This window comes from Bos mutus, chromosome 18 (genome assembly GCF_027580195.1).
Source record: "Bos mutus isolate GX-2022 chromosome 18, NWIPB_WYAK_1.1, whole genome shotgun sequence".
Lineage (NCBI taxonomy): Eukaryota > Metazoa > Chordata > Mammalia > Artiodactyla > Bovidae > Bos > Bos mutus.
In genome coordinates this window covers 17511342-17529403 of record NC_091634.1, presented here as the reverse complement: position 1 = coordinate 17529403, position 18062 = coordinate 17511342, and the positions used below count along the sequence as shown (strand labels likewise).

Here is an 18062-nt window from a genome sequence, read left to right as displayed (position 1 = left end):
CTTGATGACTGTAGCTTTGTAGTATAGTCTGAAGTCAGGCAGGTTGATTCCTCCAGTTCCATTTTTTTTTTAAATATTTTATTTTATTTTTTAACTTTACAATCTTGTATTCGTTTTGCCATATATCAACATGCATCCACCACAGGTAAACATGTATTCCCCATCCTGAACCCTCCTCCCTCCCTCCTCCCCGTACCATCCCTCTGGGTCATCCCAGTGCACCAGCCCCAAGCATCCAGTATCGTGCATCAAACCTGGACTGGCGACTCATTTCATATATGATATTATACATGTTTCAATGCCATTCTCCCAAATCATCCCACCCTCTCCCTCTCCCACAGAGTCCAAAAGACTGTTCTATACATCAGTGTCTCTTTTGCTGTCTCGTACACAGGGTTATTGTTACCATCGTTCTAATTTCCATATATATGTGTTAGTATACTGTATTGGTGTTTTTCTTTCTGGCTTACTTCACTCAGTATAATAGGCTCCAGTTTCATCCACCTCATTAGAACTGATTCAAATGTATTCTTTTTAATGGCTGAGTAATACTCCATTGTGTATATGTACCACAGCTTTCTTATCCATTCATCTGCTGATGGACATCTAGGTTGCTTCCATGTCCTGGCTATTATAAACAGTGCTGCAATGAACATTGGGGTACACCTGTCTCTTTCAATTCTGGTTTCGTCAGTGTGCATGCCCAGCAGTGGGATTGCTGGGTCATAAGGCAGTTCTATTTCCAGTTTTTTAAGGAATCTCCACACTGTTCTCCATAGTGGCTGTACTAGTTTGCATTCCCACCAACAGTGTAAGAGGGTTCCCTTTTCTCCACATCCTTTCAAGATTTATTGCTTGTAGACTTTTGGATCGCAGCCATTCTGACTGGCGTGAAATGGTACCTCATAGTGGTTTTGATTTGCATTTCTCTGATAATGAGTGATGTTGAGCATCTTTTCATGTGTTTGTCAGCCGTGTGTATGTTGTCTTTGGAGACACGTCTATTTAGTTCTTTGGCCCATTTTTTGATTGGGTCATTTACTTTTCTGGAATTGAGCTGTAGAAGTTGCTTGTATATTTTTGAGATTAATTGTTTGTCAGTTGCTTCATTTACTATTATTTTCTCCCCTTCTGAAGGCTGTCTTTTCACCTTGCTTATAGTTTCCTTTGTTGTGCAGAAGCTTGTAAGTTTAATTAGGTCCCATTTGTTTATTTTTGCTTTTATTTCCAATATTCTGGGAGGTGGGTCATAGAGGATCCTGCTGTGATGTATGTCAGAGAGTGTTTTGCCTATGTTCTCCTCTAGGTGTTTTATAGTTTCTGGTCTTACGTTTAGATCTTTAATCCATTTCGAGTTTATATTTGTGTATGGTGTTAAAAAGTGTTCTAGTTTCATTATTTTATAAGTGGTTGACCAGTTTTCCCAGCACCACTTGTTGAAGAGATTGTCTTTAATCCTTTGTATAGTCTTGCCTCCTTTGTCAAAGATAAGGTGTCCATAGTTTCTCAAGATTGCTTTGGCTATTGTAGATCTTTTGTATTTCCATACATATTGTGAAATTATTTGTTCTAGTTCTCTGAAAAATACTGTTGGTAGCTTGATAGGGATTGTATTGAATCTGTAGATTGCTTTGGGTAGTATACTCATTTTCACTATATTGATTCTTCAAATCCATGAACATGGTATATTTCTCTATCTATTTTGTGTTCTCTTTGATTTCTATCATCAGTGTTTTATAGTTTTCTATATATAGGTCTTTTGTTTCTTTAGGTAGATTTATTCCTGAGTATTTTATTTTCCTTTCTTTTTTTAAAATTTTATTTTATTTTAAAACTTTACAATATTGTATTGGTTTTGAGTATTTTATTTTCTATGCAATGGTGAATGGAATTCTTTCCTTAATTTCTCTTTCTGTTTCCTCATTGTTAGTGTATAGGAATGTAAGGGATTTCTGGGTGTGAATTTTATATCCTGCAACTGTACTGTATTTGTTGATTAGCTCTAGTAATTTTCTGATGGAGTCTTTAGGGTTTTCAATGTAGAAGATCATGTCATTTGCAAACAGTGAGAGTTTTACTTCTTCTTTTCCAATCTGGATTCCTTTTAGTTCTTTTTTTGCTCTGATTGCTGTGGCTAAAACTTCCAAAACTATGTTGGATAGTAGTGTTGAGAGTGGGCACCCTTGTCTTGTTCCAACTTTAGGGGAAATACTTTCAATTTTTCATGGTTGAGGGTAATGTTTGCTGTGGGTTTATCATATATGGCTTTTATTATGTTGAGGTATATTCCTTCTATTCCTGCTTTCTGGAGGGTTTTTTTTTTTTTTAATCATAAATGGAAGTTGAATTTTGTCAAAGTCTTTCTCTGCATCTATTGAGATAATGATATAGTTTTTTATCTTTCAATTTCTTAATGTGTTGTATCACATTGATTGCTTTGTGAATATTGAAGAATCCTTGCATCCCTGGGATAAAGCCCACTTGGTCATGATGTATGATATTTTTAATACGTTGTTGGATTCTGTTTGCTAGAATTTTGTTAAGGATTTTTGCATCTATGTTCATCAGTGATATTGGCCTGTAGTTTTCTTTTTTTGTGGCATCTTTGTCTGGTTTTTCCTTAAAGATGATGCTGTGAAAGTGCTGCACTCAATACGCCAGCAAATTCGGAAAACTCAGCAGTGGCCACAGGACTGGAAAAGGTCAGTTTTCATTCCAATCCCAAAGAAAGGCAATGCCAAAGAATGCTCAAACTACCACACAATTGCACCCATCTCAGATGCTAGTAAAGTAATGCTAAAAATTCTCCAAGCCAGGCTTCACCAATACGTGAACCATGAACTTCCAGTTGTTCAAGCTGGTTTTAGAAAAGGCAGAGGAACCAGAGACCAATTTGCCAACATCCGTTGTATCATCGAAAAAGCAAGAGAGTTCCAGAAAATCATCTATTTCTACTTTATTGACTATGCCAAAGCCTTTGACTGTGTGGATCACAGTAAACTGTGGGAAATTCCAAAAGAAATGGGAATACCAGAGCACCTGACCTGCCTCTTGAGAAACCTGTATGCAGGTCAGGAAGCAACAGTTAGAACTGGACATGGAACAACAGACTGGTTCCAAATAGGAAAAGGAGTACGTCAAGGCTGTCTATTGTCACCTTGCTTATTTAACTTATATGCAGAGTACATCATGAGAAATGCTGGGCTGGAGGAAGCATAAGCTGGAATCAAGATTGTCAGGAGAAATATTAAGGACCTCAGATATGCAGATGACACCACGATTATGGCAGAAAGCAAAGAACTAAAGAGCCTGTTGATGAAAGTGAAAGAGGAGAGTGAAAAAGTTGGCTTAACTCAACATTCAGGAAACTAAGATCATGACATCTGGTCCCATCACTTCATGGCAAATAGATGGGGAAACAATGGAAACAGTGGCAGACTTTACTTTTTTGGGCTCCAAAATCACTGCAGATGGTGACTGCAGCCATGAAATTAAAAGACACTTACTCCTTGGAAGAAAAGTTATGACCAACCTAGACAGCATATTAAAAATCAGAGATGTTACTTTGCCCACAATGGTCCATCTAGTCAAAGCTATGGTTTTTCTAGTAGTCATGTATGGATGTGAGAGTTGGACTATAAAGAAAGCTGAGTGCAGAAGAATTGATGTTTTTGAACTGTGGTTTTGGAGAAGACTCTTGAGAGTCCCATGGACTGCAAGGAGATCCAACCAGTCAATCCTAAAGTAAATCAGTCCTGAATATTCATTGGAAATACTGATGCTGAAGCTGAAACTCCAATACTTTGGCCACCTGATGCGAAGAACTGACTCATTTGAAAAGACCCTAATGCTGTGAAAGATTGAAGGTGGGAGGAGATGGGGACAAATGAGGATGAGATGGTTGGATGGCATCATTGACTCAATGAACATGAGTTTGAGTAAACTCCGAGAGTTGGTGATGGACAGGGAGCCTGACGTACTGCAGTCCATGGGGTCACAAAGAGTTGGACGTGACTGAGCAACTGAACTGAACTGAACTAAACTGCAGTTACTAGAAAGGAACATAGTGTATATTGACATGGTCATCTGTTTTTAAAGTAAAATTTGACAAATACTTTAAGCACAGTTAAAATATGTATTCTTTCTATTCTGATTTGCCCTCGTTTACATTATTGGAATGTTTGAGTTACTTTCTTTTGTTTTGTGGGGTTTTCCTGTGTGTATTTGTTTTTCTTTTTCTTTTTGGTAATAGGAGTATTGAGTCTCTTCAAAACTATTTATCTCAAAAGAGTGCATGTACAATATTTTCACTCAATTTTAGTATGCACATTGATGAGTTTTGAAATATTTTACACTGATAAACACATATAATCAAGATATTAAACATTTCCATCATTTTACCCAAATAAATGAAATCATGCAAGATACACTCATTTATACCTAGTTTTTTGTTGAGTTATGTTGTTGTGGGCAGCAGTAGTTCAGTTCTTTTGCTAAATAGTATTGCATCATATGGATATACCAAAATTTGTTACATGTTGGTAGAAATTTCTACATATTTTTTCAGAATTATATTATTATTTTTATGGTAATGGAAAACACATGAAATCTATATTTTTTTTTTGATTCTTTATTTAGATTTATAATAAGTATATATATGTTAATACTGAATCTTAAACACACAGCCATGGAAGTTCCTCTGAGGTCACTGTTGTTATCAGGAAAAAAGACCTGAGGAAATTGTTGGCCTTCCAGAACACCTCTAATCAATGACTTCTTTATTGAAATATTTACTGACCACATGGCATGTGCTAGTTCACTTGTTCCCTGGCTTTCTCAACTCTGTTTTTTTAACTAAATAACCAAGACAGCCTCATCAATCAGCCAGAATTACATTTCTTTCAGTGGCAAAAGAAATGGACCAGTGAACACACAGCCACAGCTATCACTCCAGCATCCTGGGCTCATGTTTTGTTATTAGCTAAGTGAAATCAAAACTAGGAAACCACATCTTTAGAAAACTCAGACACACTAGTTTACTGAGTGGCAGAATTACAAACACCATCCCCAAAGGGGCAAAGAAAATGAAACTTTTAATTTTCCTCTAAGAGAGACAGTCCCAGTTTATACCTGTTGTGTCACAGTCCCAGCTGCCCAAACATTTCCCCCAGGGAATCTATATTCTTAATAAATCTAAGTATTGTTAACTAGAAGTAGTTAAGAATTGTACAGTAGTTCTCTAGCAGCTTTATATTTTCCACATTGCATAACCTGTCAACAAAATTTTCATTTCCCAACTACTCTCAGTCCTTGGTAACCACCATTCTTCTCTCTGTTTCTGTGGATTTCAAACTTTATATATATATATGTATATTTTTTTTTAATGTAAAAAATGTGTTTTCTTGAAAAATTTATTTTTTTGCCATGCCATGCAACCTGTGAGATCTTGACCAGGGATTGAACCCAGGCCCTCGGCAATGAGAGATTGAGTCCTGACCTCTGAACTGCCAGGGAATTTCCTGGTATATCTACTCAAGATACTATCTCATGTAAGTGGGATTGTGCAGAATTTGTCTTTCTGTGACTGGCTTATTTGTTTTGCAATAATGTCCTTGGGGCTTCCCTGGTGGCTCAGATGGTAAAGAAACTGCCTACAATGCAGGAGACCTGGGTTCAATGCCGGAGACCTGGGTTCAATGCCCTGGAGAAGGGAATGGAAACCCACTCCAGTATTCTTGCCTGGAGAATCCCATGGACAGAGGAGACTGGCAGCCTACAGTTCATGGGGTCGCAAAGAGTTGGACATAACTGAGCGACTAACACTTTCACTTTCAGTGTCTTTAAAGTTCATCTATGTTGTATATAGTAAGATTTACTTCTTTTTAAAGACTGAATAACACTGCACTGTATATGTGTGTGTATATGTGTCTATATCACATTTTCTTTTTATATCTGTTGATGGATATTTGGCTTACCCCCATGTCTTGGCTATTGTGAATAATGCTACAATGAACTGCATAGTGCTATATCTTTTGAGATCTTGATTTTAATTCTTTTCATTCATTTTTTCAGTTGCTTAGTCATGTCCGACCAGATGCCATGATCTTAGTTTTTAGAATGTTGAGTTTTAAGCCAGCCTTTTCACTTTCCTCTTTCATCCTCACCAAGAGGCTGTTTAGTTCCTCTTTGCTTTCTGCCACTAGAGTGGTATCATCTGCATATCTGAGGTTGTTGGTATTTCTCTTGGCAATATTGATTCCAGCTTGTGATTCATCCAACCCAGAATTTCACATGATGTACTCTGAATATAAGTTAAATAAGCAGGGTGACAATATACAGACGTGATGTACTCCTCTCCCAATTTTAAACCAGTCTGTTGTTTCATGTCTGATTCTAACTGTTGCTTCTTGATCTGCATGCAGGTTTCTCAGGAGGCAGGTAAGGTGATCTTGATTTCCCATCTCTTTAAGGATTTTCCACACTTTATTGTGATCCACACAGTCAAAGGCTTTAGTCAATGCAGCAGAAGTTGATGTTTTTCTGGAATTTCCTTGCTTTTTCTATGATCCAGTGGATAGTGGCAATTTGATCTCTGGTTCATCTGCCTCTAAATCCAGAACATCTTGAAGTCCTAGGTTCATGTACTGCTGAAGCCGTACATGAAGGATTTGAACATTACCTTGCTAGAATGTGAAATGAGCCCAATTGTATGGTAGTTTGAATATTCTTTGGCATTGCCCTTCTCTGGGATTGGAATAAAAACTGACCTTTTCCAGTCCTGTGGCCACTGCTGAGTTTTCCAAATTTGCTGACATATTGAACACAGCACTTTAACACCATCATCTTTTAGGATCTGAATAGCTCAGCTGGAATTCCATCACCTCCACTAGCTTTGTTTGTAGGTAATACATCCTAAGGCCTTCTTGACTTCAAACTCTAGGATGTCTGACTCTAGGTGAGTGACTGCACCATCATGGTTGTCTGGGTCATTAAGACCTTTTATGTATAACTCTTCTGTGTATTCTTGCCACCTCTTCTTAATATCTTCTGCTTCTGTAAGGTCCTTGCCATTTTTGTCCTTTATTATGCCCATCTTTCATTAAATGTTCCCTTGGTATATTCAATATTCATGAAGAGATCTCTAGTCTTTCCAATTCTATTATTTTCCTCTTAATTCTTTTAAATAGATAAATACTCAGAAGTGAGATGGTGGATCATATGAAAATTTTATTTTTCAATTTTTGTGGACCCTCAGTACTGTGATCCATACTAACTGTGACAGAATACATTCTCAATTTCTCAAAGTCCATGCCAGTACTTGTCTTTTTTTTAAATGGCCTTCACAATAAGTAGGAGGTAATATCTCAGTGTGGTTTTTCTTTGTATTTTCCTCATAATTATTTATATTGAGCACCTTTTGGAAATCCAAATACCTCTTGGATTTCCTTGTTGGCTCAGACTGTAAAGAATCTGCCTACAATGCAGGAGGCCTGGCTTCAATCCCTGGGTTGGGAAGATCCCCTGGAGAAGAGAATATCAACCCACACCAGTATTCTTGCTTAGAGAATTTCATGGACAGAGGAGCCTGGCAAGCTACACCAGTTCATGGGGTCCCAAAAGTTGGATGACTGAGCAACTTTCACTTTCCCTCTTCACCATTAGTGTATTTTCTCTGGAGATTATCTGTTCAGATTCAATGCTCAGTTTTAATTGGGATATTTGTGTTTTTATATGGAGATGTAGGAATTCCTTCTGTATTTTGAATATTAACTTCTTTTCAAATATGTGGTTTGAAAATATTTTCCCTTTATGTATGTGGCCTTTTCACAGTGTTGATGATTTCCTTTGCTATGTAGAAGCTTTTTCTTTACATCATTTTCACTTGTCTACTTTTGCTTTTGTTGCCTTGCTTTGGGTGTAATATTCAAGAAATTATTGCCAAAACCCATGTCATACAGTTTTCCCCTCATGTTTCCCTCTAGTAATAAAGTTTCAGGCATATATTTCAGTCTGTAATTTATTTTGAATTGTTTTTTGTGTGTTCAGTTCAGTTCAGTCGCTCAGTCGTGTCCAACTCTTTGCGACCCCATGAATCGCAGCACGCCAGGCCTCCGTGTCCATCACCAACTCCCGGAGTTCACCCAGACTCACGTCCATCGAGTCAGTGATGCCATCCAGCCATCTCATCCTCTGTCGTCCCCTTCTCTTCCTGCCCCCAGTCCCTCCCAGCATCAGAGTCTTTTCCAATGAGTCAAATTTTATTCTTTTTCACTTATATATCCAGTGGTTCTCAGCACCATGTATTGAAGATACCATCTTCCCCCATTGTGTATTCCTGGCACCCTGTCCAAGATCAGTTGACTCTGTGTGTGTGTGTGTGTGTGTGTGTGTGTGTGTGTGTGTTTCCTTGGCTGTTTATTCTGATCCACTGGTCTATATGTCCAAATGTTGGTATCATACTGTTTTAATTACTGCAACTTTGTAATATGTTTTGAGATGAAGAGGTGTGCTGCCTCCAGCTTTGTTTTTTTTCCCCTCAAGTTTAGGCTATCCAGAGTCCTCGATGGTTGCATATGATTTTTAGGATCGTTTTTCTAGAACACCAAAAAATGCCTTGGAATTTAGATAGGGACTGCATTGACTGTTTATATCATTTTCCATGGTATGAATATCTTAACAATATTAATCTTTCAATCCATGAATGTTGGGTATTGTTCTACCTATCATGTCTTCTTTAATGTTTTCCATTAATGTTTTGTAGTTTTCCGTGTATAAGTCTTTCCCCTCTGTGATTCAGTCTATTCTTAAGTGTTTTATCTTTTCTTAATTTCCCTTTGAAGTTTTCATTGTTAGTGTATGGAAACATAACTGTTGTGGTCCTCTGGGTACAGCAATAAGGGACTAGGGCAGGCACTGGTGATTGCTAGTGCCAGGAGTGTGCATATGCTCAGCTATGGGGCTGTAGGTGAATGCATAGGGGCAGTGATGTATGCATTGTGGTGAGGGTGGGCCCCGTGGAGGATCTGGGTCTGATCTCAGGTGCAAGTTCAGTTGCTGAGGTCAGAGCTGGTGCCATGTACATGCCTGACTTCAGGACCGGGACTAACTTTGCAGCATCCATGATGGCTGTGCTGAGTTTCAAGGAGGCACTAACTGTAATGGCTCCTGTTTAGGGAGGGTGGAGGGACTCAGCATCGGGAGTCTGAGACATAAAAACCTGTGGGACCTTCTGTGCTGAGAGTTGTGGGCACATGCAGTGGTTGTGCTGGCTGTTGGTTTCCTGCACAGCTTTCCCTCATCTTACTTTGCACTACTTTGTTGCTGCAGATTCTTAAGTGGACCCCTGAACTCTGTCAGAGCTATTTCATTCACATCTGTCTGTCCAACTGTTGTTTTCATTATGAGGGTAGAGAGTGGGATCTCCTACTAAACCATCTTGCTGACATTACTCTTTATACATTTTAGAATCAGTTTGTCACTTTCTACAAACTTCCCACTGGCATATGAATCAGGATTTCATTGAAACTGAAGATCAATAGAATTGAAATCTTAGCAATATTACATCTTTCAATATAGAATCATGGTGTATGTCTCCATTTATTTATGAATTTTATTTCTCTCAGAAATTAATGTTTTGTAGTTTTCATCATACAGATCTTGCATGTATTTTATTAATTCTGTACCACAACATGTTTTTGGTGCTGTTCTGGATGATGAATGAAAGTGTTAGTCACTCAGTTGTGTCCAACTCTTTGCGACCCCATGGGCTGTACTCCACCAGAATCCTGTCTCCATAGACTTCTCTATGCAAGAATAGTGGAGTGGGTAACCATTCCCTTCTCCAGGGGATCTTCCCAACCCAGGGATTGAACCTGGGTCTCCTACATTGCAGGCAGATTCTTTACCATCTGAGCCACCAGGGAAACTCCATTATGCATGATATTGTACTTCAGTTTCCAATTGTTTGTTTCCAGTATGTCAAATAATCTTGATTTTTATACATTGACTTTTATTTTGGAAATATATTCAACTGACTTATATGCATAATCGTGTTTTTGTAGATTCATAGGATTTTCTCTGTATATTATATTTTACTCTGTATATTTAATGTTTTCTCTGAAAGAAGAGAATTTGAATTCTTCTCTTCCAACTGTACTTTGTGTTTATTTTTTCTTGACTTATTGTAGTTTTGAGAGCTTCCAGTCCAATAGAAATAGAAAGCATAGGCCTCTTTGCCTTATCCTTAATCATAGGGGGAAAAACTCAGTCTCTTCTTTAAATGCAATGTTAGCTAAAGTCTGCCTTGTTATTTTTGGTGCCTTTTAGTAGTTTGAGGAAATTTTCTTCTATTGCTACTGTACTGAAAGGCTTAATGAATTTTGAATGTTTTCAGTTTCTTTACTGCATATTTTGATATTTGATAAACACTATTAACTTTCAGTTATGCTAAGTACCAATCATATCGAAATATGAACTTCTCTTCCCTTGGCAATGCTTGCAATGGAAAGTAGTAGCTGTATTTCGTGACTAAATTCCTCAGCAAAAATTTTACAAAAATGTTGGCAGACTCTGAGGTAGACGGAGTGTGGTGGAAAACAGAGTAACATTCTGCTGAAATTGCTTGTAAAACAGACACTGTCCCTGTGAAACATGATATGTACATGGCCCCACCCTTTCTAACTTGAGCCAAAATACTTCCCTCCCTCTTGAGATTCTCTTATTGTTCTCTGAGGAATAGTGACCTCATTACTAATTCAGAGCTTACCGGGCCTGTCTGCTTTCTGCCTTTCTTTCCAAAATTTAGCTACCTTATCTATAGCTCATTTAGCAAACTGTGAATTAGGTACTAGCTTATCAGTGTAAGGAAATATTTACCAATTGGGAATTGAATGCAAAACAAACAAACAAACAAAAAACCCACCATACTAGAGTGAGTTTCCTGAGGTAAATGTGAACCTTAAAGAATCTACAGATTTATAGCAGTTTATCTTGGGAAGGAGTACAATACCTTCAAGTGTGGACTTTACAAGCACTCATGTACATGAAGAAATAAAATAACAGTGCTGAAGTAAAAGACACTTTACTGACAGCTGAGAATATCAATCCAAAATAAGCCATGAAAGAGAAACAAAATGAAGGTATATTTTTACAGTTCTTAGGTAGGTTGAATTATTATTTCAAAAGCCTCCAAGAATTTCTAGCAAGTTTTAAGACCGTTCATTTTTGGTGACTCACATGCAAAAGAAATGGCTATTCTTGAATAATACCTGTTTGAACTTCTTATTCTTTTATGAAAAATAAGATTATGCATAAATTTTTTTTGGCTATTGAAATTATTCTGCTAGTTGTTACTATCACTGTTGTAGTGTGCAGTCCTAACTGGCTGAAGAATTTTATTCAGGCTTCCACATATTATTGAGTAGAGTTCCCTGCGCTTATGCAGCTGGACCTTTTTGGTTATCTGTTCTAAATATAGTAGGGTGCACCTGTTCATTCAAAACTTCTAATATCCTTTCCCCCTATCCTTATCCCCAGCAACAATAGTTTGTTCTCTAAATCTGTGAGTTTCTGTTTTGCAAATAAGGTCATTTGTATCATGTCTTTTCAGATTCCTCATGTAAGACATGTTATGTTTTTGTTACTCTAAGTTATATCACTCAGTATGACAGTCTCTAGGTCCATCCATTTTCTGCAGCCTCTTTCTACTCTTGAGTGTCTCTGTATTGTTTCCACTATTTCCTTTCCTTCTCCACTTGAGGAAAAGCCAAGCCCCTTCTAGGCCACAATCTCTGGGCCAGTTGCACAATCACGCCTGCACTGCTGCTGCCTCTGTGAACTTATCCCTGCCTTTCTCTCCTCCCTCAGTGCCTCCTGTCTGCTTCTTGACTTGACCAAGTGTGCTCCTGCAGCAGGGACTCTGCACATGGACCCCTCCCAGCCTGGAAGGTTCTTCCTCCAGTGGCTGCATGATTCATTCCCTCATCCTCAGGTGTCTTTGAGTATCACAGGGAAGATTTCCCCAGATACTTGAGAACTCCTATCAAAGCATTCTGCCTCCATCTTCCCCCCAAGGCCCTCTGTCTTCTTCCCCTGCTTCATTTTCACCCAGAGTGCCTCTTCCAATGGGGTCACTGTCTTTCACTCCCTCTTAGGTGATGAAGAGCTGCAGGAGAGCGAGAGCTGTGCTGTGTGCTGCAGCATCCCCAGGATTGGAGAGGGCCCAGCATTCGGTAGATGTTGCACAGTGTTTGTTAGAATAATGGCAGGAATATTCCATTTCCATGGAGTCAATAAACAATAATATTTTTAGTTCTATTTACTATAGATGTGCTTATGAATATTGCCTGGGATTAAATAAATAAGGTAAACATTTAAAATATTTGATCAGAATCAAGTAGCTTTTGGCTGGAGGCACCTGGCTGTTCTTTCTCTGAGTTACTTTCAGGTTTACTGGAGACCTGATATGAAGTTGAGACACAAGGTGTGACCACAGTCAGAACCCTATACCAAATAGGATTCACATCCAGTAACTGCTCTTGGCAAAGAGGCACCGAGTACTGAGCTGCAGTGTCAGCTGACCTCCATGGAGCCCTTCCTCGCCATGGCTCCTGTTGCCTGGGTGCCACTGCCCTGAAGGTCACCCCATGAGGGGCTCAGGTAGCTGCAGATGTGTCTCAAAGGTTCCTGGTCAGGAAGGTGAACACCCCAAGGCCCAGGCTGCACATGCTGGCTCTTTGTCTTCGGCGGCAGGACTTCTGTGTGGTGGGACCCCTGTCCATGTATCCCATGCCTCCTGTCCTTCAGAAGACACTGCCCCCAATGCCCTCTGCAGCCTGTGAGGAGATGAGTCAGGGCTTGGAGTGCTGAGTTATAGGTAGCTGCTAGGGATCCAGCCCAGTGTCCTTCCAAGGGTGCCACAGGATCCTCTGAGACGTCCCCGGATTGTGGGGACATTTGGTGACTTCAGGGTGAAGACATGGTCAGAGTCAATGGAATACAGCATGTGTAGCCCTTTCCTAATGCCAGTTGTTTTTTAAAATGTATTTTTAATTGGAGGATAGTTACTTTACAATATTATGTTGGCTTTTGCCATACAAGATGATTCAGCTGTAAGCATACATATGTCTCTTGCCTCTTGAACCTCCCCCCATGTCCCACCCAATTACACTCCTGTAAGTTGTCATAGAGTACCACTTTGAACTTGTGTCAAGTTGTTTTTCAATAAAATTTTACTTTGGAATAATTTTAGATTAATGGAAGAGTTGAAAATATTTGTCAAAACTGATAAGCAACTTTGGAGCATTATTTCTAACTTAACCTCACATATTATTTTTATTTCACCAGGTTGTCCATTAGATGCTTTTTGGATTTCAGAATTCAACCCACAACCTACATACACTGAATTAATTGTCGTGTGTCTCCAGTGTCCTCTGCTCTGTGGAGTCCCTCATTCTCTCCTTGTAATAGCCTACACATATGGTGTTTGGTGCTGAGTTCGTGGTCTCCGAAGAAGAGTTGACTCCAGGACCAAAGACACAGTTTCAGTAACTCAAAGCTTTGTGCAGCAAAGATTTTTATTTAAAATGACAGGACAGAGAATGCTTCTGACATGGACATAAGAAGGGGGTAGAAAGAGTACCCACCTTCACTATTTTAAGCATGGCATTATATATTTCTCAACTGGCTGGTGAGAACAGATAAATAGAATACCTGAAGGGTGTAAGAGTTCCACCAGACCCTTTCTGAAGGCATACATCCTGAGATAACTTCAGCACAAGATTGGCCAGAGAGCACGGGTCCTGCGAGGGAGAATGGTTCCCTACAACTTCTCTGGGTGAGATATACAGTTGCTGTGTAATCAGGGGTACATCTTGAGTAACAGGTTCCCTGGCAAGCTTTGTTACAATTATAATCTTCAAGGTAGAGGGTCAGAAGAACATTTCCCTGTTCACAGGTTCTGGACATAAAGAACGGCCAGTTCTTGGGTGAGATACATTGTTGCACAAGGCTTAAGGAAAGCATGAGGGAGAGTGTTCACCTCCTCCTTAAAGGGCCCTGGACTGCTTAGGGCCCTGGACTGCCTAAGCTTTAAGGGTCTCTTGTGGGTCTGTCATGGCCTTGGCCGTCCCAAGAGATCTGGCTAGGGATGGTAGAAGGACCTCAAAGCTGAATTTGTCTGCTGTTGTATAGCAGACAAATGTAGAGTGGAGGAAGAAATAGCAGCTCTCTCTTGCCTAGAGAAACCCATGGACACAGGAGCCTCATGGGCTACAGTCCATGGGGTCACAAAGAGTGGGACACAACTGAAGCAACTGAGCATTGCAGAAAGTGGGGTTTAGACTTTGGGTTTTGAGGAAGACACCACAGAGGTGAAACACCCTTCCTGTCTCCTTACATCAGGGTACACGTGACAGCGGTGTGTCTTACCACTGAGTGTGTCAGCTTTGACTATTGATTAACACTGTGTTTGTTAGACGTGCACTATTTCCCCCTTCTCCTCCCCTCCTCTTTTCTTTGGAGATGAGTTACTAAGTCAAGCCCATGCTCAGGGAGTGCAGGGCAGTATGTTCTCCATTCTTGAGGGCATAATCTAGCTCTGTTATTAGGGATGTTCCAGTAAGGAACTATAGTCTCTTCACCCACATTATTTTAGTTTAGTTTTGTTTAAATGGGCTGGGTCTTTGTGTGGTGTATGGGCCTTCTCTTTGCAGAGCACGTTCTCTCTAGTTGCAGCAGGAAGGTTTTTAGTTGCCCCAGCGCACGTGGGGGCTTAGTTCCCTGACCAGGGTTTGAACCAATTACTGCTGCATTGGAGGGCAGATTCTTAACTACTGGACCACCAGGGAAGTCCTCATTTATTTACTTAATCATTTGTTTGTATCAGTATGGACTCAACTCCCCATTCTTATCCCCAGGACTTGAGCTTTGGATAAAAGGGAGGATTCTGGATGACCTTTTTTCTACCTGAGAATGGTGTACACCTGTCTTTGGCCCTCCTGTGATTCCATCTGCTTTGTTTGGGAGATTGTTCCATCAGAGCCAGGATAGGGGGAAGGATGACCAGGAAAACAGGTGATGGTTGGGGCTGGGACAACAGAGCACTTGGCTCCAAATGGAGTCACTTAGAAATGTCAGCTCCACTTGAACTTTGGCAAAGATGCTATCACAAGTTCTCCCTGAGCACTGTTCTCAGAGCAGGATGGGCTTCCAAGTAAACACCCTAAGGTCCAAGGGAGCCACCTGTTCCAGGTTACTGGCCACAGGCCTGTGGTCCTCCTGGGGGGGATGTGGGCTCTGCTTGGGGAGCTAGTGGTCTATAAAGCAGCAGAAACTCTGCCCTGAGCAGCGCAGGCCAGCTACCGCCATGATGAAGGGAGCACTGCTTGTGCTGGCCCTGCTGATGACCAGAGAGCTGACCTTCAAGACAATTGAGGGTAGCATGGAGGGTCCAGATGGTCCTCCTGATCCTTGCCCCATGCCATCTCACTGCATCCTCCACAGTCCTGTCCTAGCTACTTCTAGGGGCAGATCCGAGGGCGGGTGGCAGATCAGTGTCCAGGAGTCCTTCACAAATTCCCTGGGGCTTTCAGTCTTTAATGGAGAGAGTGGTGTAGAGCTGGAAGGATCATTAGCTGTGCAAACCCTGGGGAATATTTTGTTGGGGGTATTGGTGCTCATTGGGAGGGAGGAAGAAGGCTGATATGCCCGGGGATGGTGGTCAAGGCCAGAGGGGTCTCCAGGCCTCGCCCCGCTTGTTGCTACCTCTGCTGAGGAGATTTTAAGTCTGGGATGTTAGCAGTCCTGGGAGAGGCAGGGTCTCTGTGGGAGGTGAGTCTGGAAGCTTTGAATATGTTAGTTTCTATCAATTGGTGCAAACAGGAACCTCCTACTCTGGTTATTCTTTTGACAAGATGTTTTTTGTCTTTCCTTCAGTAGAAGCCTGCCCTGCCTTTTATGCTCTGCTTTCTGGTGTTAGTTGGAAATGAAACATTGTTGAACTCAACATTGGATTTGGTTGATGCTACTGATGAAGGCAGGCTTTGGAAAAAATCCAAGATTGCTTCAATGAGATTTAATGCCAAGCTGCATATCGCACAAATTGTGGTAATTTTCTCTCCTGACCCTGACTCTGCCTTGTCCATTCACATGCATAGTGTGGTATGCCACATGGGAATAGATCATGCAGTCATGGGATATGTGACAGACAAGAGCTATAAGCAAAGAAGCACATAAACCTTTGCTCCACCCTGCAGCACCTGTAATATGCGAGTGCAGTCCATGTACACATCCAGCCTGTGTTGTTGCCAAATATGCCCACAGCATGCGAATCAACTCACACACAAAATAGGGTTGCGAGGTCAAGTGTGGTGGGACAGGTGATTGTTTTTTTCCTCAGTGGAACTAGCAGGTGATTGTTTTTTTCCTCAGTGGAACTAGCATTGGAGCAGTAGAATTTTAATGTTCTACAGGAAAGGAAGCCCCTTCAGCTCTTTCAGCATATGTCCCTGGTTTGTAAGCGTTCCTCTTGTTCTTTTAGGAATATTGAAAAGAGTCCCATTTTTCGAGTCTCTTTCCAGCATGGGACTTCCACTGTGGTGTTTTGGTGCCTGGGCTCATCACCTCCTCTTGTTCCCACTCTGTGGACCATTGCTCTGGCTCAGAGTCCCATTTCCACTGACATGGTCTCTGTGTTTACAAGCCTGAATTTCCACTGTGGTGTTTTGGTGCCTGAGGCTCCTGAGGAGGCTTCTGGGTACTTGTGACTGCTCACCTGGGCTAGCAGTGTATCTCCCGAAGAGCCATCTTTCCTTTATAGTTCCTGTCAAACAATAGTGGAGATTTTGGAGAGTCTGTATCAACACATTTTCCTCAAGTTGTTGATTGTTCAAAAGGAGAGGTTTTCTGTGAGCAGAGTTTCATGCACTAATAGGAGCAAGCAGAGCATTGGGTTTGTTTATGACTCCTGCATGTACATTAGTCCACCAAGCACACCTGACAGAAGAGGCTCAGATGCAGGAGGTGTGACCCAAACCCAGGCTCCAGCACCTTGCTCCGCCTTCAGGACTAGTCTTGGCTGTGCCCTGTTGACCCTTGTCTTCTCCTCTCCCTCCCGGTGTTGCTGGTGGCTAGTCTCCCTCCTGACACCTCTGCCTGTGCTGTTAGGGAGCCATCCTCCCCTTGGTGCCTGATGGCAGCCCCCTTTCAATGGTGGGTCTGTGAGAAGAGGTTCTTCTGGGGAGGGGTCTGAATCCCGGAGGGTGAGGTGATTCTCAGGAGACAAGATAGCCCTGCTGTGGGCTCAGTTGTTGTCCCTCCTCCTCCTACTCCCTGCCAGGGTTCCATCATCTCTGACAACGATTGCAATGGCTATCAGGTATCCTTGGTGCTGAGCAGTGTTTTTGGAATAATTCTCAATGAGGTCTCTTTGGTGCAATAATCTTTGCCAGTGATGCCTGGTCTGCACTCCATGTGCTGCCCTGTTCTTCTCAACTGAAGCTGGAATCCTGACACCTGTCCCACCCATGTGGTCTCTGTCAGGCTTACTCTAATAAAATCACTGCAGCTTTGCTCAGTGTGCCCAGTGTCTGCTGTGGGGAGGACGTGAAGCAGGAGGTCTTGGGTGATGGTGAGAGTGACCCATGTGGTTACTGTGGGGATATGGGGACTGGGATCAGACAGAACGAGGTAAACTTAGGTCCTGTCCTGACAAACTATGGAACCATGGGCAGGTTTATTGTAACTTTCTCAAGTCATTCTGTCATCTGATAAATAGGGGCTGTGTATGAAGATTAAGCAAAAGAAGATATAGGTAACCCTTGCCATCACAGGCCTGGAAGGATAAAGCTGTTGTTTGTGGCCACAGATAGCATACCTCACTCTGGTCTTTAGCATGGTGGCGGAGCCTCCAGCCCTTTAAGTGTCCTTTCAGTTATTGATGAGTGACTCAGGAGATGCCCTGAGCAAGCTTGTAACAGGTCCCCTCTTCCTCCCAGTGGCATTCACCATTTTCTAATTGTTAGGTGCTGGGAGCCAGCGTGAGGAACTCCGCCTATGGCAAAGGT

General features: G+C 41.3%; 1 protein-coding gene across 1 annotated transcript in view; it reads left to right on the top strand.

Moving 5' to 3' along the window:
* Positions 1 to 17437, top strand: part of LOC138991859 (major allergen I polypeptide chain 2-like) — a 39948-nt gene extending 22511 nt beyond the window's left edge. The window contains exon 3 of the mRNA XM_070388759.1: positions 17336 to 17437. Coding sequence (XP_070244860.1) covers positions 17336 to 17437 — 102 coding nt within the window. The remainder of the gene's footprint in view (positions 1 to 17335) is intronic.
* The last annotated feature ends 625 nt before the right edge of the window (positions 17438 to 18062 follow it).